Source organism: Panulirus ornatus, chromosome 43, assembly GCF_036320965.1.
Source record: "Panulirus ornatus isolate Po-2019 chromosome 43, ASM3632096v1, whole genome shotgun sequence".
Classification (NCBI taxonomy): Eukaryota; Metazoa; Arthropoda; class Malacostraca; order Decapoda; family Palinuridae; genus Panulirus; species Panulirus ornatus.
Window position 1 is genome coordinate 7,063,078 of NC_092266.1, and position 24,768 is coordinate 7,087,845.

At 39.5% G+C, this 24,768-nt stretch overlaps 1 protein-coding gene across 5 annotated transcripts in view; it reads right to left on the reverse strand.

Moving 5' to 3' along the window:
• The window catches only part of LOC139762294 (coiled-coil domain-containing protein 102A-like), a 153,845-nt gene that overhangs the window by 44,714 nt on the left and 84,363 nt on the right, over positions 1-24,768 (reverse strand). For 4 of the 5 annotated variants that reach the window (XR_011715685.1, XM_071686883.1, XM_071686884.1 and 1 more), the window contains exons 6-8: positions 22,086-22,289; positions 10,787-11,018; positions 4,150-4,346 (exon numbers count right to left, since the gene is read on the reverse strand). Coding sequence is in view for 4 of the 5 variants with exons in the window: in XM_071686883.1 (XP_071542984.1) it covers positions 4,150-4,346; positions 10,787-11,018; positions 22,086-22,289 (633 nt within the window). In the remaining variant the exon portion in view is untranslated. The remainder of the gene's footprint in view (positions 1-4,149; positions 4,347-10,786; positions 11,019-22,085; positions 22,290-24,768) is intronic. The other variant, XM_071686885.1, reaches the window with a different exon arrangement.

The window sequence follows — 24,768 nt, forward strand, 5'->3', positions numbered from 1 at the left end:
GTGGTTTTGGTGCACTGCACACGACAGCTGGAGACTGAGTGTGAACAAATGTGGCCTTTGTTGTGTTTTCCTAGCGCTACCTCATGCACGTGCACGGGGAAGGGGGTGCCATTTCATGAGTGGCGGGGTGGCGACGGGAATGGATGTGGGCAGCAAGTATGAGTATGTTCATGTGTTGTGTATATATGTATATGTCTTTGTATGTAAATGTATGTATATGTTGAAATGTATAGGTATGTATATGTACATATATATGTATATATGTATCATCCCTGGGGATAGGGGAGAAAGAATACTTCCCACGCATTCCTAACGTGTCGTAGAAGGCAACTAAAGGGGATGGCAGCGGGGGGCTGGAAACCTTCCCCTCCTTGTATTTTAATTTTCTAAAAGGAGAAACAGAAGAAGGAGTCATGTGGAGAGTGCTCATCCTCCTCCAAGGCTCAGATTGGGGTGTCTAAATGTGTGTGGTTGTAACCAAGATGAGAAAAAAGGAGAGATAGGTAGTATGTTTGAGGAAGGGAACCGTGATGTTTTGGCTCTGAGTGAAATGAAGCTCAAGGGTAAAGGGGAAGAGTGGTTTGGGAATGTCTTGGGAGAAAAGTCAGGGGTTAGTGAGAGGACAAGAGCAAGGGAAGGAGTAGCACTACTCCTGAAACAGGAGTGGTGGGAGTATGTGATAGAGAGTAAGAATGTAAACTCTAGATTGATATGGGTAAAACTGAAAGTTGATGGAGAGAAATGGGTGATTATTGGTGCATATGCACCTGGGCATGAGAAGAAAGATCATGAGAGGCATGTGTTTTGGGAGCAGCTGAGTGAGTGTGTTAGTAGTTTTGATGCACGAGACCAGGTTATAGTGATGGGTGATTTGAATGCAATGGTGAGTAATGTGGCAGTTGAGGGAATAATTGGTGTACATGGGGTGTTCAGTGTTGTAAATGGAAATGGTGAAGAGCTTGTAGATTTATGTCCTGAAAAAGGACTGGTGATTGGGAATACCTGGTTTAAAAAGAGAGATATACATAAGTATACATACGTAAGTAGGAGAGATGGCCAGAGAGCATTATTGGATTACGTGTTAATTGATAGGCACGCGAAAGAAAGACTTTTGGATGTTAATGTGCTGAGAGGTGCAACTGGAGGGATGTCTGATCATTATCTTGTGGAGGCGAAGGTGAAGATTTGTAGAGGTTTTCAGAAAAGAAGAGAGAATCTTGGGGTGAAAAGAGTGGTGAGAGTAAGTGAGCTTGGGAAGGAGACTTGTGTGAGGAAGTACCAGGAGAGACTGAGCACAGAATGGAAAAAGGTGAGAACAAAGGACGTAAGGGGAGTGGGGGAGGAATGGGTTGTATTTAGGAAATCAATGATGGCTTGCGCAAAAGATGCTTGTGGCATGAGAAGCATGAGAGGTGGGCATATTAGAAAGGGTAGTGAGTGGTGGGATGGAGAAGTAAGATTATTAGTGAAAGAGAAGAGAGAGGCATTTGGACGATTTTTCCAGGGAAATAATGCAAATGAGTGGCAGATGTATAAAAGAAAGAGGCAGGAGGTCAAGAGAAAGGTGCAAGAGGTGAAAAAGAGGGCAAATGAGAGTTGGGGTGAGAGAGTATCATTAAATTTTAGGGAGAACAAAAAGATATTTTGGAAGGAGGTAAATAAAGTGCGTAAGACAAGGGAACAAATGGGAACTTCAGTGAAGGGGGTTAATGGGGAGGTGATAACAAGTAGTGGAGATGTGAGAAGGAGATTGAGTGAGTATTTTAAAGGTTTGTTAAATGTGCTTGATGATAGAGAGGCAGGTATAGGGTGTTTTGGTCAAGGTGGTGTGCAAAGTGAGAGGGTTAAGGAAAATTATTGGGTAAACAGAGAAGAGGTAGTAAAAGCTTTGCGGAAGATGAAAGCCGGCAAGGCAGCGGGTTTGGATGGTATTGCAGTGGAATTTATTAAAAAAGGGGGTGACTGTATTGTTGACAGGTTGGTAAGGTTATTTAATGTATGTATGATTCATGGTGAGGTGCCTGAGGATTGGCAGAATGCTTGCATAGTACCATTGTACAAAGGCAAAGGGGATAAAGGTGAGTGTTCAAATTACAGAGGTATAAGTTTGTTAAGTATTCCTGGGAAATTATATGGGAGGGGATTGATTGAGAGGGTGAAGGCATGTACAGAGCATCAGATTGGGGAAGAGCAGTGTGGTTTCATAAGTGGTAGAGGATGTGTGGATCAGGTGTTTGCTTTGAAGAATGTATGTGAGAAATACTTAGAAAAGCAAATGGATTTGTATGTAGCATTTATGGATCTGGAGAAGGCATATGATAAAGTTGATAGAGATGCTCTTTGAAAGGTATTAAGAATATATGGTGTGGGGGGCAAGTTATTAGAAGCAGTGAAAAGTTTTTATCAAGGATGTAAGGCATGTGTACGTGTAGGAAGAGAAGAAAGTGATTGGTTCCCAGTGAATGTAGGTTTGCGGCAGGGGTGTGTGATGTCTCCATGGTTGTTTAATTTGTTTATGGATGGGGTTGCTAAGGAGGTGAATGCAAGAGTTTTGGAAAGAGGGGCAAGTATGCAGTCTGTTGTGGATGAGAGAGCTTAGGAAGTGAGTCAGTTGTTTGCTGATGATACAGCGCTGGTGGCTGATTCATGTGAGAAACTGCAGAAGCTGGTGACTGAGTTTGGTAAAGTGTGTGAAAGAAGAAAGTTGAGAGTAAATGTGAATAAGAGCAAGGTTATTAGGTACAGTAGGGTTGAGGGTCGAGTCAATTGGGAGGTACGTTTGAATGGAGAAAAACCAGCGGAAGTGAAGTGTTTTAGATATCTGGGAGTGGATTTGGCAGCGGATGGAACCATGGAAGTGGGAGTGAATCATAGGGTGGGGGAGGGGGCGAAAATACTGGGAGCCTTGAAGAATGTGTGGAAGTTGAGAACGTTATCTCGGAAAGCAAAAATGGGCATGTTTGAAGGAATAGTGGTTCCAACTATGTTGTATGGTTGCGAGGTGTGGGCGCAGGAGGGTGGATGTGCTGGAAATGAGATGTTTGAGGACAATATGTGGTGTGAGGTGGTTTGATCGAGTAAGAAATAATAGGGTAAGAGAGATGTGTGGTAATAAAAAATGTGTGGTTGATAGAGCAGAAGAGGGTGTTTTGAAAAAGTTTGGTCACATGGAGAGAATGAGTGAGGAAAGATTGACCAAGAGGATATATGTGTCAGAGGTGGAGGGAACGAGGAGAAATGGGAGACCAAATTGGAGGTGGAAAGATGGAGTGAAAAAGATTTTGAGTGATCGGGGCCTGAACATGCAGGAGGGTGAAAGGCGTGCAAGGAATAGAGGGAATTGGAATGATGTGGTATATCGGGATCAACGTGCTGTCAATGGATTGAACCAGGGCATGTGAAGCATCTGGGGTAAACCATGGAAAGTTCTGTGGGGCCTGGATGTGGAAAGGGAGCTGTGGTTTCGGTGCATTATTACATGACAGCTAGAGACTGAGTGAACGAATGGGGCCTTCATTGTCTTCCTAGCACTACCTCGCGCACATGAGGGGGGAGGGGATTGTTATTTCATGTATGGCAGGGTGGTGATGGGAATGAATAAAGCCAGACAGTATGAATTATGTACATGTGTATATATGTATATGTCTGTGTGTGTATATTTATGTATATGTTGAGATGTATGGGTATGTATATTTGCGTGTGTGGACGTGTATGTATATACATGTGTACATGGGTGGGTTGGGCCATTCTCTCATCTGTTTCCTTGAGCTACCTCGCTAACGCATGAGACAGCGACAAAGCAAAATAAATAAATAAATAAAAATAAATATATATCTAGTCGACTATTACTTGAGTACAAAATAAGACAGGTCTAACAAAATAATATGACACCATTCATTAAAAGACTTTTTGATAAAGATGGAATGCAAAACTTTCCTTTACACTCTGTTATTCCCTAAAAATAATAATAATCCTATTACTGTACTACGTGAGAAATCATTCTGTAACAACTAATTTTGCAGAGCCTTTCCATGTTTTATAAACCTGGAAACCGTAAGGTGCCATTGGTGTTGAAAGAAAAAAAATGCCACTTTCCTAATACCTGATTTGATTTGAGGCTAATTATCACTTTTTAGCATGAAAACGTACCTGATATTGTTTGAAGCACCATCAACTTCATCTTCAGCTGCAGCAAGCTCTTTTTTCAGCTCATCCACTCGAGCCCTCAACCGCTTCACCTCACTCTCATACTGATCAGCTCTCCGGGAAGTATGCAGCAATTCCACTGATTTGTCAGCTAAAACTTTTTTCAGTTTTGAGTGTGCATGTTTTAGTTCTGATAGTTCCTGTAATCATTTTTTGAAAATTAGATACATTCTTCTCTAAAAGGCTATTGCAGGCCCCTCAGGGCTCTGGATACATGCACAATCAAAACAGTACTGAAACATAAAACATATCAGAAAGAGAGGTAAGCATTCATTCATTCATGCCACATCTTTAATCCTCTAAAATCCAGGCAAAATGCTTACAGTCTATACCAAAAATTAAGGCATGAGAGGGAGCCAGCTTTCATTGTTCCAGAAATCATTTCATGTCTTTAATAAAGACCCTGGAAAGTGTAGCCCTACTGTACCTAATAACCTTGCTCTTATTCACATTTACTCTCAGCTTTCTTCTTTCACGCATTTTACCAAACTCACTCACTAGCTCCTGCAGTTTCTCATATGAATCAGCAAACAGTGCTTTATCATCAGCAAACAACAACTGACTCACTTCCCAAGCTCTCTCATCCACAAAAGACTGCATACTTGCCCCTCTTTCCAAAACTCTTGCATTCACCTCCCTAACAACCCCATCCATAAACAAATGGAGACATCACACACACTTGCCGCAAACCAACATTCACTGAGAACCAATCACTTTCCTCTCTTCCTACACATACACATGCCTTACATCCTCGATAAAAACTTTTCACTGCTTCTAATAACTTGCCCCCCACACCATATATTCTTAATACCTTTCAAAGAGCATCTCTATCAACTCTATCATATGCCTTCTCCAGATCCATAAATGCTACATACAAATCCATTTGCTTTTCTAAGTATTTCTCACATACATTCTTCAAAGCAAACACCTGATCCACACATCCTCTACCACTTCTGAAACCACACTGCTCTTCCCCAATCTGATGCTCTGTGCATGCCTTCACCCTCTCAATCAATACCCTCCAATATAATTTCCCAGGAATACTCAACAAACTTATACCTCCGTAATTTGAGCACTCACTTTTATCCCCTTTGCCTATGCACAATGGCACTATGCAAGCATTCCTCCAATCCTCAGGTACCTCACCATGTGTCATACATACATTAAATGACCTTACCAACCAGTCAACAATACAGTCACCCCCAGTTTTAATAAATTCCACTGCAATACCATCCAAACCTGCTGCCTTGCCAGCTTTCATCTTCCTCAAAGCTTTTACTACCTCTTCTCTGTTTACCAAATCATTCTCCCTAACCCTCTCACTTTGCACACCACCTCGACCAAAACACCCTATATCTGCCACTCTATCATCAAACACATTCAACAAACCTTCAAAATACTCACTCCATCTCCTTCTCACATCACCACTACTTGTTATCACCTCCCCATTAGCCCCCTTCACTGATGCTCCCATTTGTTCCCTTGTCTTACGCACTTTACTTACCTCCTTCCAAAATATCATTTTATGCTCCCTAAAATTTAATGATACTCTCTCACCCCAACTCTCATTTGCCCTCTTTTTCACCTCTTGCACCTTTCTCTTGACCTCCTGCCTCTTTCTTTTATACATCTCCCAATCATTTGCATTATTTCCCTGCAAAAATCATCCAAATGCCTCTCTCTTCTCTTTCACTTGACCTCCGGCCTCTTTCTTTTATACATCTCCCAATCATTTGCATTATTTCCCTGCAAAAATCATCCAAATGCCTCTCTCTTCTCTTTCATCCCACCACTCACTACCCTTTCTAATATGCCCACCTCCCACGCTTCTCATGCCACAGGCATCTTTTCGCAAGCCATCACTGATTCCCTAAATACATCCCATTCCTCCTCCACTCCCCTTACGTCCTTTGTTCTCACCTTTTTCCATTCTGTACTCAGTCCCTCCTGGTACTTTCTCACACAAGTCTCCTTCCCAAGCTCAGTTACTCTCACCACTCTCTTCACCCCAACATTCTCTCTTCTTTTCTGAAAACCTCTACAAATCTTCACCTTTGCCTCCACAAGATAATGATCAGACATCCCTCCAGTTGCATCTCTCAGCACATTAACATCCAAAAGTCTCTCTTTCGTGCGCCTATTAATTAACACATAATCCAATAACGCTCTCTGGCCATCTCTCCTGCTTACATAAGTATACTTATGTATATCTCTCTTTTTAAACCAGGTATTCCCAATCACCAGTCCTTTTTCAGCACATAAATTTGCAAGCTCTTCACCATTTCTATTTACAACACTGAACACTCCATGTATACCAATTATTCCCTCAACTGCCACATTACTCACCTTTGCATTCAAATCACCCATCACTATAACCCAGTCTCGTGCATCAAAACTACTATCACACTCACTCAGCTGCTCCCAAAACATTTGCCTCTCATGATCTTTCTTCTCATGCCCAGGTGCATATGCACCAATAATCACCCATCTCTCTCCATCAACTTTCAGTTTTACCCACATCAACCTAGAGTTTGCTTTCTTACACTCTAATACATACTCCCACCACTCCTGTTTCAGGAGTAGTGCTACTCCTTCTCTTGCTCTTATCCTCTCACTAACCCCTGACTTTACTCCCAAGACATTCCCAAACCACTCTTCTCCTTTACCCTTGAGCTTCATTTCACTCAGAGCCAAAACATCCAGGTTCCTTTCCTCTAACATACTACCTATCTCTCCTTTTTTCTCATCTTAGTTACATCCACACACATTTAGACACTCCAATCTGAGCCTTCGAGGAGGATGAGCACTCCCCACGTGACTCCTTCGTCTGTTTTCCCTTTTAGAAAGTTAAAATACAGGGAGGGGAGGGCTTCCAGCCCCCCGCTCCCATCCCCTTTAGTCGCCTTATACGACACGTGAGGAATGCGTGGGAAGTATTCTTTCTCCCCCATCCCCATATCCAAATATTCTTACATATTTGTCTGTGTAAGAATATGTGTATATGTTGATATGTATATGTGCATGTATGGGCACTGATGTATATATATGTGTGTCTGAGTGGATGGGCCATTCTTCGTCTGTTTCCTGGTGCTACCTCGCTGATGCAGGAAATGGTGATCAAGTATAACTAAAATGATAAAAAAATAACTTGATCGCCACTTACCACGTCAGCAAGGAAGCACCAGGAAGATGAAGAATGGCACATCCACTCATATACACATGTATATATACATAAATACCCATACACACACATATACCTACATATAAATATCAACATATACACATGTACATTTATACACATGTACATATTCATACCTGTTTGCCTTCATCCATTGATATTGCTATCCCATCCCAAAGGAAACAGCATAAAAACTGACAAAAAAGGCCACATTCGTTCACACTCAGTCTATAGCCGTCATGTGTAATGCACCAAAACCATAGCTCCCTATCTGCATCTATGCCCCACAGACCTTTCCATGGTTTACCTTAGATGTCTCACATGCCCTGGTTCAGTCCAATGACAGTATGTCGATCCAAGTATACCATATTGTTCCAGTTCATTCTATTCCTTGCACGCCTCTCACCCTCCTGTATTTTCTGGCCCTGATCGCTCAGTCTTTTTTTTTTTATCCATCCTTCCATCTCCAATTTGGTCTCCCACTTCTCTTTGTTCCCTTCACCTCTGACACATATATCCTCTGTCAATCTTTCCTCACTCATTCTCTCCGCATGTCCAAACCATTTCAACACAACCACTTCTGCTCTCTCAACGACACTCGTTCATTTCTACACATCTCTCTTACCCCTTCATTACTTATTTGATCAAACCACCTCACACCACATACTGTCCTCAAACATTTCATTTCCAACATATCCACCTTCCTCCATACAAACCGATCTATAGTCCATGCCTCACAACCATATGATATTGTTGGAACTACTATTCCTTATAACATACCCATTTTTGCTCTGAGATAACGTTCTCACCTTCCACACATTCTTCATCGCTCCGAGAACCTTTTCCCCCTCCCTCACCCTGTGACTCACTTCCGCTTCCATGTTTCCTTTCACTGCTAAGTCCACTACCATATATCTAAAACACTTCACTTCCTCCAATTTTTCTCCACTCAAACTTACATCCCAATGAACTTGTCCCTCAACCCTACTGAGCCTAATAACCTTACTCTTATTCACATTTACTCTCAACTTTCTCCTTTCACACACTTTCCAAACTTAGTCACCAAGTTCTGCAGTTTCTTACTGGAATCAACCACCAATGCTGTATCATTGGTGAAAAACAAGTCTCATACTTCCCAGGCCCTCTCATCCTCAACAGATTGCATACTCGCCCCTCTCTCCAAAACTCTTGCATTTTGCTTCCCTCAGCAGCCCATCCTTAAACAAATTAAACAACCATGGTGACATCACATACCCTTGCCAAAGACTGACCTTCACTGAGACCAATCACTCTCCTCTCTTCCTACTAGTACATATGCCTTATACCCTTGGTAAAAACTTCTCACTGCTTCTAGCAGCTATCCTCCAACACCATATACTCTTAAAACCTTCCAGACAGCATCTTACCAACCCTATCATAGGCCTTTTCCAGATCCATAAATGCCACATAGAAATCTATCATTATTACTATTATTATTATTATCATTATTATCATCAACTGTTCCCATTTCTTTGGGGTGAATCATATACAGGTTCAAGCCAAATCTAAATGGGTTCAGTGAGAACAAATTCAAGTACGTAAGGCTAGCAGGTATGCAGAAGGCTGGTAGTTATGCAGCCTATCTGATGGTTTACTGTCAACTATATTCTATCAAACTCTAATACACTTACAGTGCTTGTTCCTCTACAGTAAGGAGTGAAGAAATAATACTGTGACTGGCTATCACACTGCTATTTGTCAACATTGCACGAGTCCAGTGGTGTACAGTCATACACTCAATACTAACTCTTAGGAGGTGTTTGGCCTCATATGAGAATATCTTAGGTCGGAGCTATTGACCCCAAAGGAGGATCAATTCTTGAAATGGCTGTCTCTGCTTCAAATGCAAAATTTTCCAATTAATACTTGCAGTGGTATCCCACACAATATTTTCAGACACTTCAGGCCTAAAATTTTTCCACATACTGGTAAGTATTATGCTCATAGGAGACCTGCTTCCTCAGGTTTGGCAATTATGTTTGAAGATGTATCACTCTTAAAAGATAAATGATACTACTAACAGAAAACATTAGTAATTCATATTTGTGACAAAAACAAAAAAAATACCACAAATCTCACATGGTATGCTTGGAAATACACTAAGAGTACCTCATATGCCTGGCATTAGCTCAGCAGAAGGTAGTCATGCAACACTGACAAAAAATATCTCACCAGGTTAAACTGTATAGTCATTTAGTTAGAGGATTATGTCCTATTTGATCATAAGACCAAACTTAAAAAGATCTATATTCATATTTGAAAATTTGCCTTTACTGTGCTTGAAACATTGCTGATATTCCTTCATCAAATGGTTAAATTACCTTCAGGCTTTCTTTCCTTAATATCAAATGCCAATCTAACATCTCATATAGAAAAAAATAAGGTACATATGAAATATAGACACCACAGTCAAGGGTAAACTATGCAGTATGGCCTTGTCTTTAATCTTGGGCTCACCAGTAACAAAGGCATTCAATTCAAATCTTACCAAAATCAAACACAACCACCAGTTTACAGTGCTACTGAGAAAACCTGTGTTGGGTAGTGGGGTGAATGGACATTTCTGCATAAAAACCCATCTGCACTGCATGCAAAATCACACGTCATAGTTTCCCAAGTATCCAAAAAATAAATACAACTTCCAGTGAAGTACTGTCATCCAAGTGTTTCTCAAAATGCATATTTGCATTAAAACTTTCGACCTATATAACAATACCCTTCCATATGTCTTTCCTGTTCATCTGATTATTTATTTGATTACATTTCAGCTGAAAACCTCACTTCCAGCAACCAACAAATTAACTGTTGTACACTTATACATTCATCATTCACCCAACATATAGAAAGCATGCAGCTACAAAATTATTGCATCCATTCAGCCTATCCTTATTTAAAGTTTTCGCAGGTATGATAAGAAAACACCAAATAATCATGTCATCTTTCATCATACAGTATAATCAATAGTTGTCCACTTGTAAAATATCAGAAAGCTTCACTACTCTCAAACTACTGTACTTTATCTCCTCAGTCTCATGACACCATGACACACTGCACTGTTCATAAACAAAAATGGATATTACTCTAAAACAGTATAATAATCATAAACCCTGAAAATAATGATTCCATCTCTTTCTGATATTATACAAGTATCACCTTACCCATTCTAATTCACTCAATGAGTTTTCTTTCCCATTCAGTGCCTTTTCAATTTCAATGGACCAGTTTTGCTACAATTAAACTTTCGCTACAATTAAACTTCAAGTTCCTGAAAAAAAAGAAGTCTATTTAACTATCTACCAATACCTCTGATGTCTGTTCCCTCCAGGAACTCCCTCAAGGGGGTCTACAAATTAGTACACATGCCTTGAACTTATCTGCAATCTCTTGCTTTAGTTGTGCCACATCTGAATCTGGAGTTGCTGTTGTCATTTTGTTTCTTTTGTCAAGTCGTTCTTCTAAATCTGCTACTTGAGCTCGAAGTTTCTTATTTTCACGTTCTAAACCCAATTTTTCACTCTCTAACCTTTCTCTTCGACCCCATTCAGCAGCATTTTCCTCCTGTAGACGTTCCAATTCTGCTCTTAAGTCTGCTAATCTGCAAATATAACTCAATTTTTATCAAGAAAGTTGTACGTAATTACTTTACATCTGCTGAAAGTGCTACCACTGCACCCAATTGCATTCCTCCTGTAATAACTTAAGATATTAATACAGAGAAGAGGTAAACAGACAATCAGAATTATGTACTATAAAATATACGTTTTACTGATTAACATTCATAACAGCAATCTTTAACGCTAAATGTTACTTTATAGTATCAATCAGTGTTAAGGGAATTTTCTTTTAACTTATTCCCTTTCCTACCTTCACATGGTAGCAATAGCAATAGATAAAAAGTCTGTTCAAACTCTATTACAAGTATTTTGAATTTCACTCTAGAATTTGCAACCAAAGCCATACCACTTGCAAACAGCAAATGTTTTAACTCCTATGCCTCCATCACCTTCCTCATACTACCAACTCACCACTTGCCCCAAAACCTTTGCATTTATACCCTTCATCAACCTGTCCACACACACAGACTATGGGTTGATGGTTTTGAGAATTTTCAAGTGATTACCAGAAAAAAGAAAGTAATCATGAAACTTCCTTGAAAGCAGTAATGCCATCTAAATATTCTAAGAAGGACTTCATCTCAATTCAAATGTCCCACTACAATACACTTACATGCTGTGCAAAGAAATATCTTCGCAAATTAAACATTACTTCCACATTACTTTGCAATGCCATATGCTCTGTCTATCTGTTTGACTAAGTGATCTATATTCATCTATATGCATGTCAAAAAGGGCTTACATGTATTTATACATACATCACAAAAAAGTGATCTGTATTAACTCAAACTGTCATCTTACATGAAATCAATTCTCACTATCCATAAAAGGAATCCTTCTGTTTTGTTTGTTTTTAAAGAATATTTCCCTGAGGATAGGGGAAAAGAATACTTCACTCACCCAGCATGTCACAGAAGGCACCTAAAAGGAGCATGAGAAGAGGGCTGGAGAACCTCCTCTCCTTGTATTTCAATTTCTAAAAGTTGGAAGAGATGAAGGAGCTCATCAAGGGACACTCATCCACCTCAAAGGCTCATGCTTAGGTGTCTGTTTATGCAAGAATACAACCAAAATGAGAAGAACAGGAAAAGTAGTAGTATGTATTAGGGAAAGGAACCAGAATATTCTGACTCTGAGTAAAGCTAAGCTCAAGGGAAAAAGGGAAGAAAATGTCCTAGTGCTGAAGTCCTGGGTTAGAGAATGGGTGAGAGCAAGGGAAGGGATGGCACTGTCTGCTGAAGGATTATGTGGGTGAAGATGAAATTGGAATACATCTATGTCCTGAAAAGGGAAGCTGGTGAGATTTCTGATCACACCCTGATGGAGGTAAGGGTGGAAGTCTATGGAGACTTTAGGAAAAGAGGAAATGATATGGGTAGGAAGAGGATGGTGAATGTGAAAGAGCCTGGAAAAGAGGAACATGCAAGGAGATACCAGGAAAGATTGGGTGAAGAGTGGCAAAAGGAAAAGTAAATAAAACTAAGGCTGTAGGAAAGGAATGGGAGGTATTTAGGGGAGTAATATTTACATGTGCAAGAGAAGTGTGTGGCATGTGGAAAGTGGGATGTGAATGTGTGAGTGGTAGGGTGAAAAAATTAAGTATCAAAGAAAGGGAAAAGAGGAGTGTATGGGCATTATCTGCAGAGAAGGCAAGTGAGCAACTGGGAGATGTATGACAGAAAGCAGCAGGAGGTCAAGTGGGAGGGGCAGGTGAAAAAGAGGGCAAATGAGACAGTATCAGCAAACTTTAGGGAGAATAAGAAAATGTTTAGGAAGGTGAATAGTGTGAGGAGAATAAAGGAACAAATAAGGGCATCTAAGAAGGGAGTAGAAGGGGAAGTGGAAACAGGCAAAGAGGAAGCGAACGGATAAAGTAAGTATTTTGAAGGACTTTTGACCTTGTTAGATGTTAGGTTGGCAGATGTTGGGTATTTGAGTCATGGAAGTATGCAAGTCAGAGTCATGGCAAGTAATTTGGTAAAGATGAAGAGGTGGTGAAAGCACTGCCTAAGAGAACACAGTGGCTGGATTGGATGGGATTGCAGTTGAATTTCTCAAGAAGAGGTTTTACAATTTTCAGTGTATGTATGGCTCAACATGAGGTACTTGAGGAATGACTGAATGCCTGTATAGTTACACTGCATATAGGCAATGGGGACAAAAATATGAATGGCTGAATTACAGAGGTAAAAATTTGTTGAGTATACCTAATAAGTTGTATAGGAGAGTGGTGACTGAGAGGGTGATAGCATGCACAGAATATCTGACTAAAGAGAAGCAATGTGGCTTTGGGAGTTGTAAAGGATGTGTAGATCAGGTGTTTGCTTTGAAGAATCTGTGTGAGAAATACTTCACAAGCAATAGCAAAAAGATGGAGCATTTGAACTACCACGAATTACAACTATATTATATAGGGTACAAAAGTGTTTGCTGTCAAGAATGTACGTGTGAAATACTTAGAAAAACAGATAGATTTGTATGCAGCATTTATGGATCTGGAGAAGGCATATGATAGGGTTGATACAGATGCTTTGTGGAAGGTATTCAGAGTATATGGTGTGGGAGGTAAGTTGCTAGAAGCAGTGAAATGTTTTTACGAAGGATGTAAGGCATGTGTATGGGTAGGAGGAGAGGAAAGTGACTGGTTCCCAATAAATGTTGGTCTGTGGCAGGGGTGTGTGATGTCTCCACGGCTGTAAAATTTGTTTATGGATGGGGTAGTTAGGGAGGTGAATGCAAGAGTTTTGGAGAGAGGGGCAAGTATACAGTCTGTTGTGGATGAGAGGGCTTGGGAAGTGAGTCAGTTGTTGTTCACTGATGATACAGTGCTGGTGGCTAATTCCGGTGAGAAACTGCAGAAGCTGGTGACTGAGTTTGGTAAAGTGTGTGAAAGAAGAAAGCTGAGAGTAAATGTGAATAAGAGCAAGGTTATTAAGTTCAGTAGGGTTGAGGGACAAGTTAATTGGGAGGTAAGTTTGAATGGGGAAAAACTGGAGGAAGTGAAGTGCTTTAGATATCTAGGAGTGGATTTAGCAGCAAATGGAACCATGGAAGTGGAAGTGAGTCACAGGGTGGAAGAGGAGGCAAAGGTTCTGGGAGCATTGAAGAATGTTTGGAAGGTGAGAGCATTATCTCGGAGAGCAAAAATGGGTATGTTTGACGGAATAGTGGTTCCAACAATGTTATATGGTTGTGAGGCATGGGCTATAGATAGGGTTGTGTGGAGGAGAGTAGATGTGTTGGAAATGAGATGTTTGAGGACAATATGTGGTGTGAGGTGGTTTGATCAAGTAAGTAATGAAAGGGTAAGAGAGATGTGTGGTAATAAAAAGAGTGGTTGAGAGAGCAGAAGAGGGCGTATTGAAATGGTTTGGTCACATGGAGAGACTGAGTGAGGAAAGATTGACAAAGAGGATATGTGTGTCAGAGGTAGAGGGAACGAGGAGAAATGGTAGACCAAATTGGAGGTGGAAGGATGGAGTGAAAAAGATTTTGAGTGATTGGGGCCTAAACATACAGGAGGGTGAAAGACGTGCAAGGAATAGAGTGAATTGGAACAATGTGGTATACCCGGGTCGATGTGCAGTCAATGGATTGAACCAGGGCATGTGAAGCGTCTGGGGTAAACCATGGAAAGTTTTGTGGGGCCTGGATGTGGAAAGGGAGCTGTGGTTTCAGTGCATTACACATGACAGCTAGAGACTGAGTGTGAATGAATGTGGCCTTTGTTGTCTTTTCCTAGCGCTACCTTGTGCATGTGGAGGGAAGGGGTGCTATTTCATGTGTGGCGGGGTGGCAACACGAATGGATGAAGGCAGCTAGTATGAATATGTACATGTGCATATATGTATATGTCTGTGTATGTATAAGTATGTATACGTTGAAATGTATATGTATGTATATGTGCGTGTGGGGGCGTTTATGTATATACATGAGTGTGTGGGTGGGTTGGGCCATTCTTTTCATCTGTTTCCTTGCGCTACGTCACTAACGCGGGAGACAGCGACTAAGTATAATAAATAAACATATATAGCAAAGAAGAAAAGAAAGATATATAATAATCTATGCATGTCAACAAAATGAAGGTATAAAAGAAAATCTATGAAGCCAGAAAGCCTCTAAACATTGATTATTTTGCTTGCTAAGTGCTTCTGCATTTTCTAATTTACTCATCTTATTTGTTTCAATGGGGACCAAATAACACAGCAGTAATCAATTATGCTTCTTACAAATACATTCTCATCAACAGGTTTCTGTCTTTTGTAAGGAGACTTTTCTGAATCATACCACTAATTACTTGGTAGCATTATCTTATCAGTATGCTTTCTGAAATCTAGTTTCTCATTTATGTTGCCAAAATCTTTTACATTTGCTCCACTTCTACTATTTTTCTGTTGGTCCTTCATAAGGTACCACTAATGTATTCTTCCTTGTTCCATAACTTTTTTGCTCAAATTTATCTTTGTTACATTACATTTGGCTCACTTTTGCCCATTTGTAAATTGTCTAAAAATTTTTGCATCTCCTTTTGATCAGTGTCTGATCCAATCATTTTGCTTACTCTGGTGCCATTAGCAAAGCTCCTTTCCATTACTTCAATACTATGCTTTCCTTTACTTCGCTGGTGATGTCTGGTACTACCATAAACATCACTGAGGCTAATCTGTGGTACCCCAGATAGGACATCTTCCTTCCCTTTCTATCTTCAATGATTTATGTGCTACCTATAAACTGTAAAAAGAAAAAAAAAATACCAATGGCATATCATAATGAAGCACCAGCTACTCCCATGATGTGCCTCCAATGTCAATGTTAACAATACCTATCAATATCCAATCATTTACACATAAGTTAAGGGGGGGACAGTGTTGTTGATTGCTTAGTCAGGATTTTCACCGAGTGTGAGGCACATGGTGAGGTGCCTAAGGACTGGCAGCATGCGTGTCTAGTGCCATTATATATATGCAAGGGGGATAAAAAGAAATGCCCGAATTCCACATGAGTCTGTTGGGTACATCTGGTAAGTACAGGTATGTAAAAGAAAAAGTGAACCTGTTTGGGAGCAATACCTAACCCCTAAATGAATGAAATTATCATCTGGAACAATGCAATATTTTTCATGTTAAGACAAAACCTGCTTTTTGAGACTAAAGTAACCTAGCAAGACACATTCCTCTTTATGCCTACTATGATTAGCAAATCTCAGAAACAAGCTAGCTCTATAACTTACCTATGTTATGTCTGGTTAACAGCTGAAATTAATATAGTAAAAAACCTACTGCTTTGTGGTTACCTTGAAAAGCCACTGAATTGTTAAGATTTCTTGCCTATCTACTCTAATTCTCAAGAACTATCCCATATTACAAGGAATTGGAACAGGCTAGTGAGCATTTGTCATATCATATTAAAAGTTAAGAAAAAGAAAATGTACATATTCGCCATTTCCCACATTAGTGAAGTAGTGTCAAGAACAGATGTCTGAGCCTCAGAAAGAAAAAAAAATCCTCACTTGGCCCATGCCTCTGTTCCTTCTTTTGGAAAAGTAAAATAGGAAGGGAGGATTTCCAGCCCCCCACTCACATCCCCTTTTAGTTACATTCTATGAAATGCAGGGAATACCTGGGATGTATTCAATCTTCTCCCCTATCCCCAGGGACAATCATATGATTCAACATATTTCTCTTACTAAAACTGCAGACATTTACACTGTTTTGAACAAATACTATGACGTATATCTGTTAAAATCAAAAGATCTGGAATGGTCTGGAAAAGGAAAAAATTTAAAATATGAAAAAAGTAATGATAAATTATCCATTGCAACAAAGTGTAAGTCATCAAATTGTGGCAGCTGACAACAGTGTTTCCTCTCCAGTTCTTGTAGTACAATACACCACTTACGATTCATGCCATGGGAAACCCAAAATAAAAATACATACATATCGTTAAACTCAGAAGGCCAATAGCAAAAGTGTATAAACCGCAAGCCAAGACAAGTTATGATGGAGTGAAGTGAAAGATGGTGACTAGTTGTGCTCTAACATCTCACCTCTTACCCATAACATCATAGGCCTCGACACGATACTGTATGGTTGTTACATCATAGGCCTCGACATGATACTGTATGGTTGTTAAGTACCTGTGAATTAGCATCTGTTGAACTCATACATCAAATGATAGTTGAAGGATATGAATCCACTTGGATACTCTTCATTTAAGCCCTCAACATGGCCATCTTTCTCTCTCCCTCTATGTACCACAATGCTCCAATTAACTCTCTTCAATGCATGCCTCTCACCCTCTTGCTTCATTACACCAAAGCCTCTTTATTTCCGCCTTTTCTTCTCCTTTTTGGTGTTGTCAATGGATCGAACCAGGGCATGTGAAGCGTCTAGGGTAAACCATGGAAAGTTTAGTGGGGCCTGGATGTGGAAAGGGAGCTGTGGTTTCAGTGCATTACACATGACAGCTGGAGACTGAGTGTGAACGAATGTGGCCTTTGTTGTCTTTTCCTGGTGCTACCTTGCGCGTGCGTCGGGGTAGGGAGTGCCATTTCATGTGTGGTGGGGTGGCGACGGGAATGGATGAAGGCAGCAAGTACATATCATAAAAAACAACAAAAAAAGGGATAGGAGTTGGGGACTGGAAATCCTTCCCTTCTGATTTACTTTCCAAAAGAAGGTACAGAGAAGGGGGCCATGTGAGGATTTTTCCCTCTAAGGCTCAGTCATCTGTTCTTGATACAACCTCTAATGCAGGAAATGGTAAATATGTACAAAAAAAGAGAAAATAGCAGTTTATGTAAAATATTCACAAATTGGTAAAATATTTTGAAATGACCAGTCATCGCTTTATGTGAGATCACCATTTGTGATTTTGCTATCATGTGAGAAACCTACTTCTACCAGTCCCTAATTTTATGCTGTAAAAATTCACTAGCATACAGATGTGTGCAGTAGAAAGTGTGCCAAAACTTCAGTGGGGGTTAGTGGGTGGAGTAAGTGTGGTTCTTAGGTAAGTTAAACCTTGTTCCCACCAGAAGGTCAGTCTTGCAGTTACCATCGGGTGCAGATCTGTTCAAACTGTGTGATTTGGGTATACCTGCTAATGCAATTTTCCTGCAACTCGCTGTGTTTGTTAATATGGCATCCAAATATCCAGAAACATCTATCCCAGAACCATCAGTTAAGAGGAAGAAACCTTTCTGATCTTAAAAACAAAGATGGAATTCTATCTTTCGACAAGCTGATGTTGGCGAGGGAGCATCAGCGTAGTCGATAATGCACTGAAACTTCCATAAGGGCTGGCGGGTGAAGTAAGTGTGGGTCCTGGGTGGAATGCACCTCGTTCCAGCCACATGTTCAGTCTTGCTATTGCTACCATTGTGTGGGGATCTGTGCTACTTGTGTGATATGGGAATACCTGCTAATGTGATATTCCTGCAACCAACTGTGTGTGTTTGTTCATATGGCATCCAAACATCCAGCAACATATTTACCTACCAGAACCTGCAGTTGAATGGAAGAGAACCTCTCTGACCTTGAAATCGATGCTAAACACCTTTCAATGTGCTGCTGCTGGCAAGGGAGCATCAGCACAATTGAAATTGCACCAAAACTTCTGTAACAGTTGGCGGGTGGAGTAAGTATGGGTACTGGGTGGAGCTGGCCATGTTTCCTCCAGCAGGGCAGTGCTTCTTGTGCAATTTGGATATACCAGCTTATATAATTTTCCTGCTGCCCACTGTGCTTGTGTTCAGTAATATGACATCCACACACCTAGCAACATCTTTCTCTACCCCAGACCCAGCAGTCAAAGGGAAGAAAACCTCTCTGGCTTCTGAATCGAAGCTAAAAATCTTGTGATGTGTTGATGCTGGTGAGGAAGCATCAGTGCTTGGGCATGCTTACAACCTGGGCAAATCCACAATACAAAAAAATAAGGAAGAAATCAAAGAAATCTGAAGTGCTGTGATTCATTCTACTCCACTGTTTGGCAAGATAACCATAAGAGTTAGAAATCCACTGATGGAGAGTGTGGAGAGATGCTCCTGTTAACCAGCCTTAATAATGAAACCTTCAGCTCTGAAGACTTACGTGCATTTATGTAAAGAAGACAATATAGCTGAGCCAGAGCCATTTCAAGCAAGTAAAGGATGGCTAGATAAGTTTATTCAATGTCTGAAGCTATGTAACGTGAAAATAACCAAAGAATCTACCAGTGATGACCACAAAGGTGGTACACACACACCCCATTTTTCTATGTATGTTTACTGGTTCACCATATACAATTTCTCTTTGTGTGAGGTTTTCATAAAACAACCCCCACCTAAAGTGAGGGAAGGGTGTATGAAAATACCTGAATTATTCAATGTGGTATTTAAAAAGAAAAGGTCAAGTAAATTTTTTATCCGAAATGGCTGATTCCCCAAACATTTTGGAAAACAGGTTTTACTTTACCTAATATGATTATGTTACTACAGGGTTGAATTAAGGTGTTTTGTAACTGATAAATTAGGAAAAATTTCATTATTTTAATGCAACTGAATTCAACCAACCAGGTTACAGCTTTCCTATTCCAAGATGCTGTACAGGTCCAAGGTCAGAGAGGAAATATGCTCAGTACAAGAAAGAGAACAAGTGTTAAAAGAAAGAAGAGAGGAAAACTAGGAAAGGTGAGTTGAAGTATGTAAAATGGAATTAAAAGCATCAGAGTGAATAAGGTTAGAGGCTGGAGAAAGATGATCACTTACAACAAGAAGAAAGAGATTAGACAATAGGACAAAACCTTAAGGGACAACACTGCTGATGGAATACTGCCATGGAACTGGCAGAGAGGAAGCTATGAATTTGAAAATAGTGAAGCAAAAACACCAAAGGATGGAAATTTATTGAGCAGAGACTCATACCAAACCCTGTTAAAAGTTTTAGAGATGTTGAGCCACAACAAAAGTTATGGTTGGAAGTCTCATTGTTAAAAGGATATACACAGCTGGAGGTATTTGGGGGTTATGAAAAAATGCAACAATAAAGTTACAAGGTAACGAAACTTTGAGCCAGACGACATCAAAGTCAGGAGACCCAAGGAGAAACAAGATCCAAAAGGTAAACAAAGGTAATTTTCATATAACTGTAGGCAAAACACAACTCTTGGAGTGAATGATGGTAGAAATTAAAATAAAAAATAAAGAAAATCAAGACCACAGGGTATAAGGGTATTCAATCCAGACTAACCATACAATCAACAGTCATCTATTGAAGGAGTCAAGGTTTCCCTTACTCATTAAAAGCATGAACATGTGCCATCACTTACACATCTAATTATCGATGGAAGAAACCTCAAAACTCAGTTAACTTGAGGTCACACCTGCTCCAATCTGGGTCTCACCCTGCTATGCAATGTAATTATATGAGATTTTGAGAAGCTCTGATGATGCTAGCCATTATAAATGGACATGTCAGGAGACTGTAAAAAGAAAATTTAAATATATTACCTGAAGAGGCACGAGAGATTTAAGTGAGGGAGAGAAACACAAGCTGACGTTGGTGAGAATATGTTGGGTTAACTGGCAGTGGCATGTGAAGATTCAAATGCCTTTGTACTGTGCTAACATTCAAATGTTGATTTAATGGCTGATACTTACTTGCTTACTACATCAAATTTTACAAGTTTTCCTACATCTGTGGGTGGAATCTTATTTAGCACTGCAAGGTCCTGAAAGGATTAATCAAATCATATAAAGAATAACTGTATCACCCAAAAACAGAAATGAGCCAGAAACACAAAGATTACAACGACTGTACCTGGTTGCTAAAAGGTTTACCTGAAATGGAGCTCACATTTCCTAAAAAAGGTAAAACAACTATCAGTCACAACTCAGTGTTGTTGTAATAAGACTTAATCAACAATTAATGCACCTTAAATTTTAATCTTTCCTGATACGAATAAGAACAATGATACTATAAAACCTGAAAGCAAAGTTAAGAATATTATCTCAATTATAACTGCATATGACTTACCAAGGATTTCTCTAATGTTGAGTAAGAACAATCCACCTAACTGACAGTCACAAATGATAATCCAGCAGCAAGGCATGACATCACCTAGGGAAGTAAGTAGGGGAAGGGGAATTAATTGCTTGATCTAAGGATGGGGTGTCTCCTGAATAAAGGGTTCATGTCAATTTAGCTCATGACTGGTGAGCTTTTGGTGGCTGGTTGTTTGAGGATGAGGTGACCATTGTCAAGTAGTCTGACTGCTTCCTTTATGCATTTCTACGCTTCCTTCTCCATAACAGGCTTTAGGCATAAGCCAATAGTTCGCTTTCAATGAAGAAAGATGTAAAATAAATCAAATGCATTGGGAAGGTTTCCATATGCACTAAATCTAAGAATGTGCAAGTGAAACTCAAGGTCTCTCCCAACATAGAGGCTTGTAGAATGTAAAAAGATATGGAAGACTTTTTGAGCAGTGCACTTGGTCTTATAAGAGTGGACAAAATAATGAATTGGGGGGGTTATTGGAGGATGTATGGAACCAGGAGGAAGAACTAAATAAAATAATGGAGTGATGACATGATGAAGGCACTTGAAGAAATGACATAAAGGAAGAATAACTTACTTAGAATTACAACCGAAATGAGTTATAAAAAAGGACAAGGTAAGGAAAAGAGTTGAGAAGAGAGTCAGGATGAAGTATGTATCTGGAAGATGATCTACATGAAACAGTTTTACTGTGACAGAATATAAAATACAGATACAAACATAATAATGATACAAAAAAAATATACATTTTGTGAAAAACATAATAACTAAAAGTTCAGTAAGCAGAAAAAAAAAATTGTCTATAAAAAGGATAGCTTACTGAAAAGTTATATTGTATAACCATATTCTAGCATCAGCTCTATACTCATCTCCTTAGAAACAAGATTCAATCATCAAAAACTTTACGTCAGCCCTGGTTCCTAATGTTGTGTCTGCATATCACACAGAGGTAGTGATTATCCTTTTCCCATATTAATTTCTTCCAGCCTCAAATATAAGGTTACTCACCTGCGGTCTATACATTCCCTAGAGGATGCCTCATCTAACATTTCAAGCTGCAAACACTGCACCTCCTTCTGATGTTGAGTGCGGAGAGATACCAGCTCTTTTACTGCTTCCTGACGAGAAGCTCGAACATCATCTAATCTCGACCGTAGTTCATTGGCCTCTGACTGCCATTTAGAACACTCCCTATGCAACAACAGCTTTTCACTGTGTGGAGGGAAACATTTTTGGGATGAAATACTTCCATAATCATGGTAAATGAAAAATAATTTGATGATATGGGAAAAAAACATACTGTATTTGGTTTTCCAACAATACCGCATACTGTAAAAATTATAATTGATTTCAGTATATCTAACTGTTGCTGTAATCAAAATACACTAGAGTGATAAGGCACCACAAGTGCTTTCAAGTAATATTTCAATTGAAAGCATGGAAGGAAGGTAATGTCCAATGCAACTGAATGATTGCAGTGATAGCAGGGTAAATCCCAGTATATGTTCAGAATGAAATCACTGTCATCTGTCAAAAGAGTAAAAGGAAAAGGCAATCCAAGAAAGTATGATGCAAAGTTAAGGGAGAATTTTGTTATAGGCAACAAAGTTATGAAATTCATGCAACCCTTGGAAATAGTGTGCTTTCATTTTAACCCAGGTTTCACATTAAAGAACTTTTTTGCTTAGCAGTCAAATGCACTAGCAATCTTTAGTTTAGCACAGTTTTGAGACAGATACAAGAGAAAAACTCCAAATTCTGATTCTGAGCCCTGTTAGGTAAAGGTCTCCTCCACATCTGTCTTCTGCATAGCTGCCACAAAAAATGGCTGCCAATTTTATGATTTTGTTGCTAGATCTAGCAATTTTCACTTTCATGCAGTGAAATTTTCTTTGCCCTCAGCATTATGGCAACAATCTATAAACATTTTAAACAAAATCTAATAAAAAATTTGTTGACTTTGATCTGTATTCAGCTGTGGAGAAAAAGCAATATAAATCAGTTGATATGCTTTCAGTTACATATGACGGACATTCACAGAATAATGAATGACACTCACAGAATACCACAGTATCACCTGTTTTGAGTTGAAAATCTAGCTCGTGTAGTAGAATGCACTGACTAAGTGGCACCCCAAGCAAAACGCTCAGTTCATTTCATTGCTCGACGATCACAATAAAACTCTTACCAATAAAGATCTGCCTATGCTAAGGAGGATGAAAGCAGCTTCAAGGGATATAATGGAGTATGAGAAAGACAGTGAAGAATTTATCACTCATCATTTAACAACCAAGAGATGTGGGAAGGTGCTCAGCATACTGCATGAGTTGCAGTTAATTATTTCATAAATACACCCTTTAGTAAATCAAAGTTCCAGTGTATACTGGGATTTGAATCATTCAACTGAATGCTATCATGCAATATACAAGGACAGGCAGATGCCTACTGTGCATATTTCACTAGCTAAATTTAAGAAAAGTTCAACATTAACTCCAAAGAATTGCAAAGGCAATCCTCTTTCAACCAGCAAAAGCCACTGATGTATACATCCAATGATGAAAGTGATTAGGCATTTGCATACACACCATATATCCTTAACATATCCCTTAAAGGATTCCACTTGACTCTGTCATATACTTTCTCCAGATCCATAAAAGTTGCATACAACTTCTTACGTTTCACTAAATACTTTTCCACAGTCATCTTTACTACAAAAATCTGATCCACACATTCTCAAGCTTTCCTAAAACACCCTTGCTCTTCACTTATTCCGCATTTAATCACTTTCATCACTCTACCAATTGGCATCCTTGCATACAAATTTCTTGTATAATTAACAGACTTATTCCCCTGTAATTGCTATACTCATCCTTAGCACCTTTTCCTCTGAACAAAGGAACAATAATAGCTTTCACCCAATTCTCAGGCAACCTTGTTTCCAAGCTACATTTTATATATCACACTTTCTCCTCCATACTTCATCATTTCAGCCATAATCCCATCCACTCCAGTTGCCTTTCTCACCTTCAGCCCCATTATTGCCCTTACCTTCCTTTTTGCTTTTGGCCTTTGCATTTGTATCCTCTTCCCTCCATCCTCAATACCCATGCATGTAACAACTGCTGCCACCCCTTCTCCCACATTCATCACTTCTTCAAAATACTCATTCTATCTTCCTTTCACTTCCTTCGTTTGATTCAGCAACTCTCCTTCCTTATTTCTCACATTAACATTTCCAGTCTTACATCCACCTCTTTCCTTTTTCACCTCCTTCTGTTATAGTTTCTTATTATCCTAAAACTTTCCACTTAACTTTCTTCCAAAATCTTCATCTACTCTTTCTTTGCTTTCCTCTATCAGCTTCTTTACATTCTGCTTGCATATTTCATATTCCTCCCTCCTCCTTTGCTGGACTTCCACTGGTACATTCCTAATGAGCGATCTACCATATGCCTTTTTCTTCTCTTCCACAACATTTCTCGTCACTTCTGTCCCCATGCATTGCCTATTCTATTCCTATATCTCAGGACCTTGTACACAACTTTTAATTTTACAACCTTTAATAGTATTTCCTAAACATTTTAAACACCTCATTCACACAAGACTGCATCCTACATTTGCTGCACTTCCATCTAAGCTTTCAGTTACCTTCCCTTCATACTCCTCCCTACATTTTTTCTGATTTATCTTC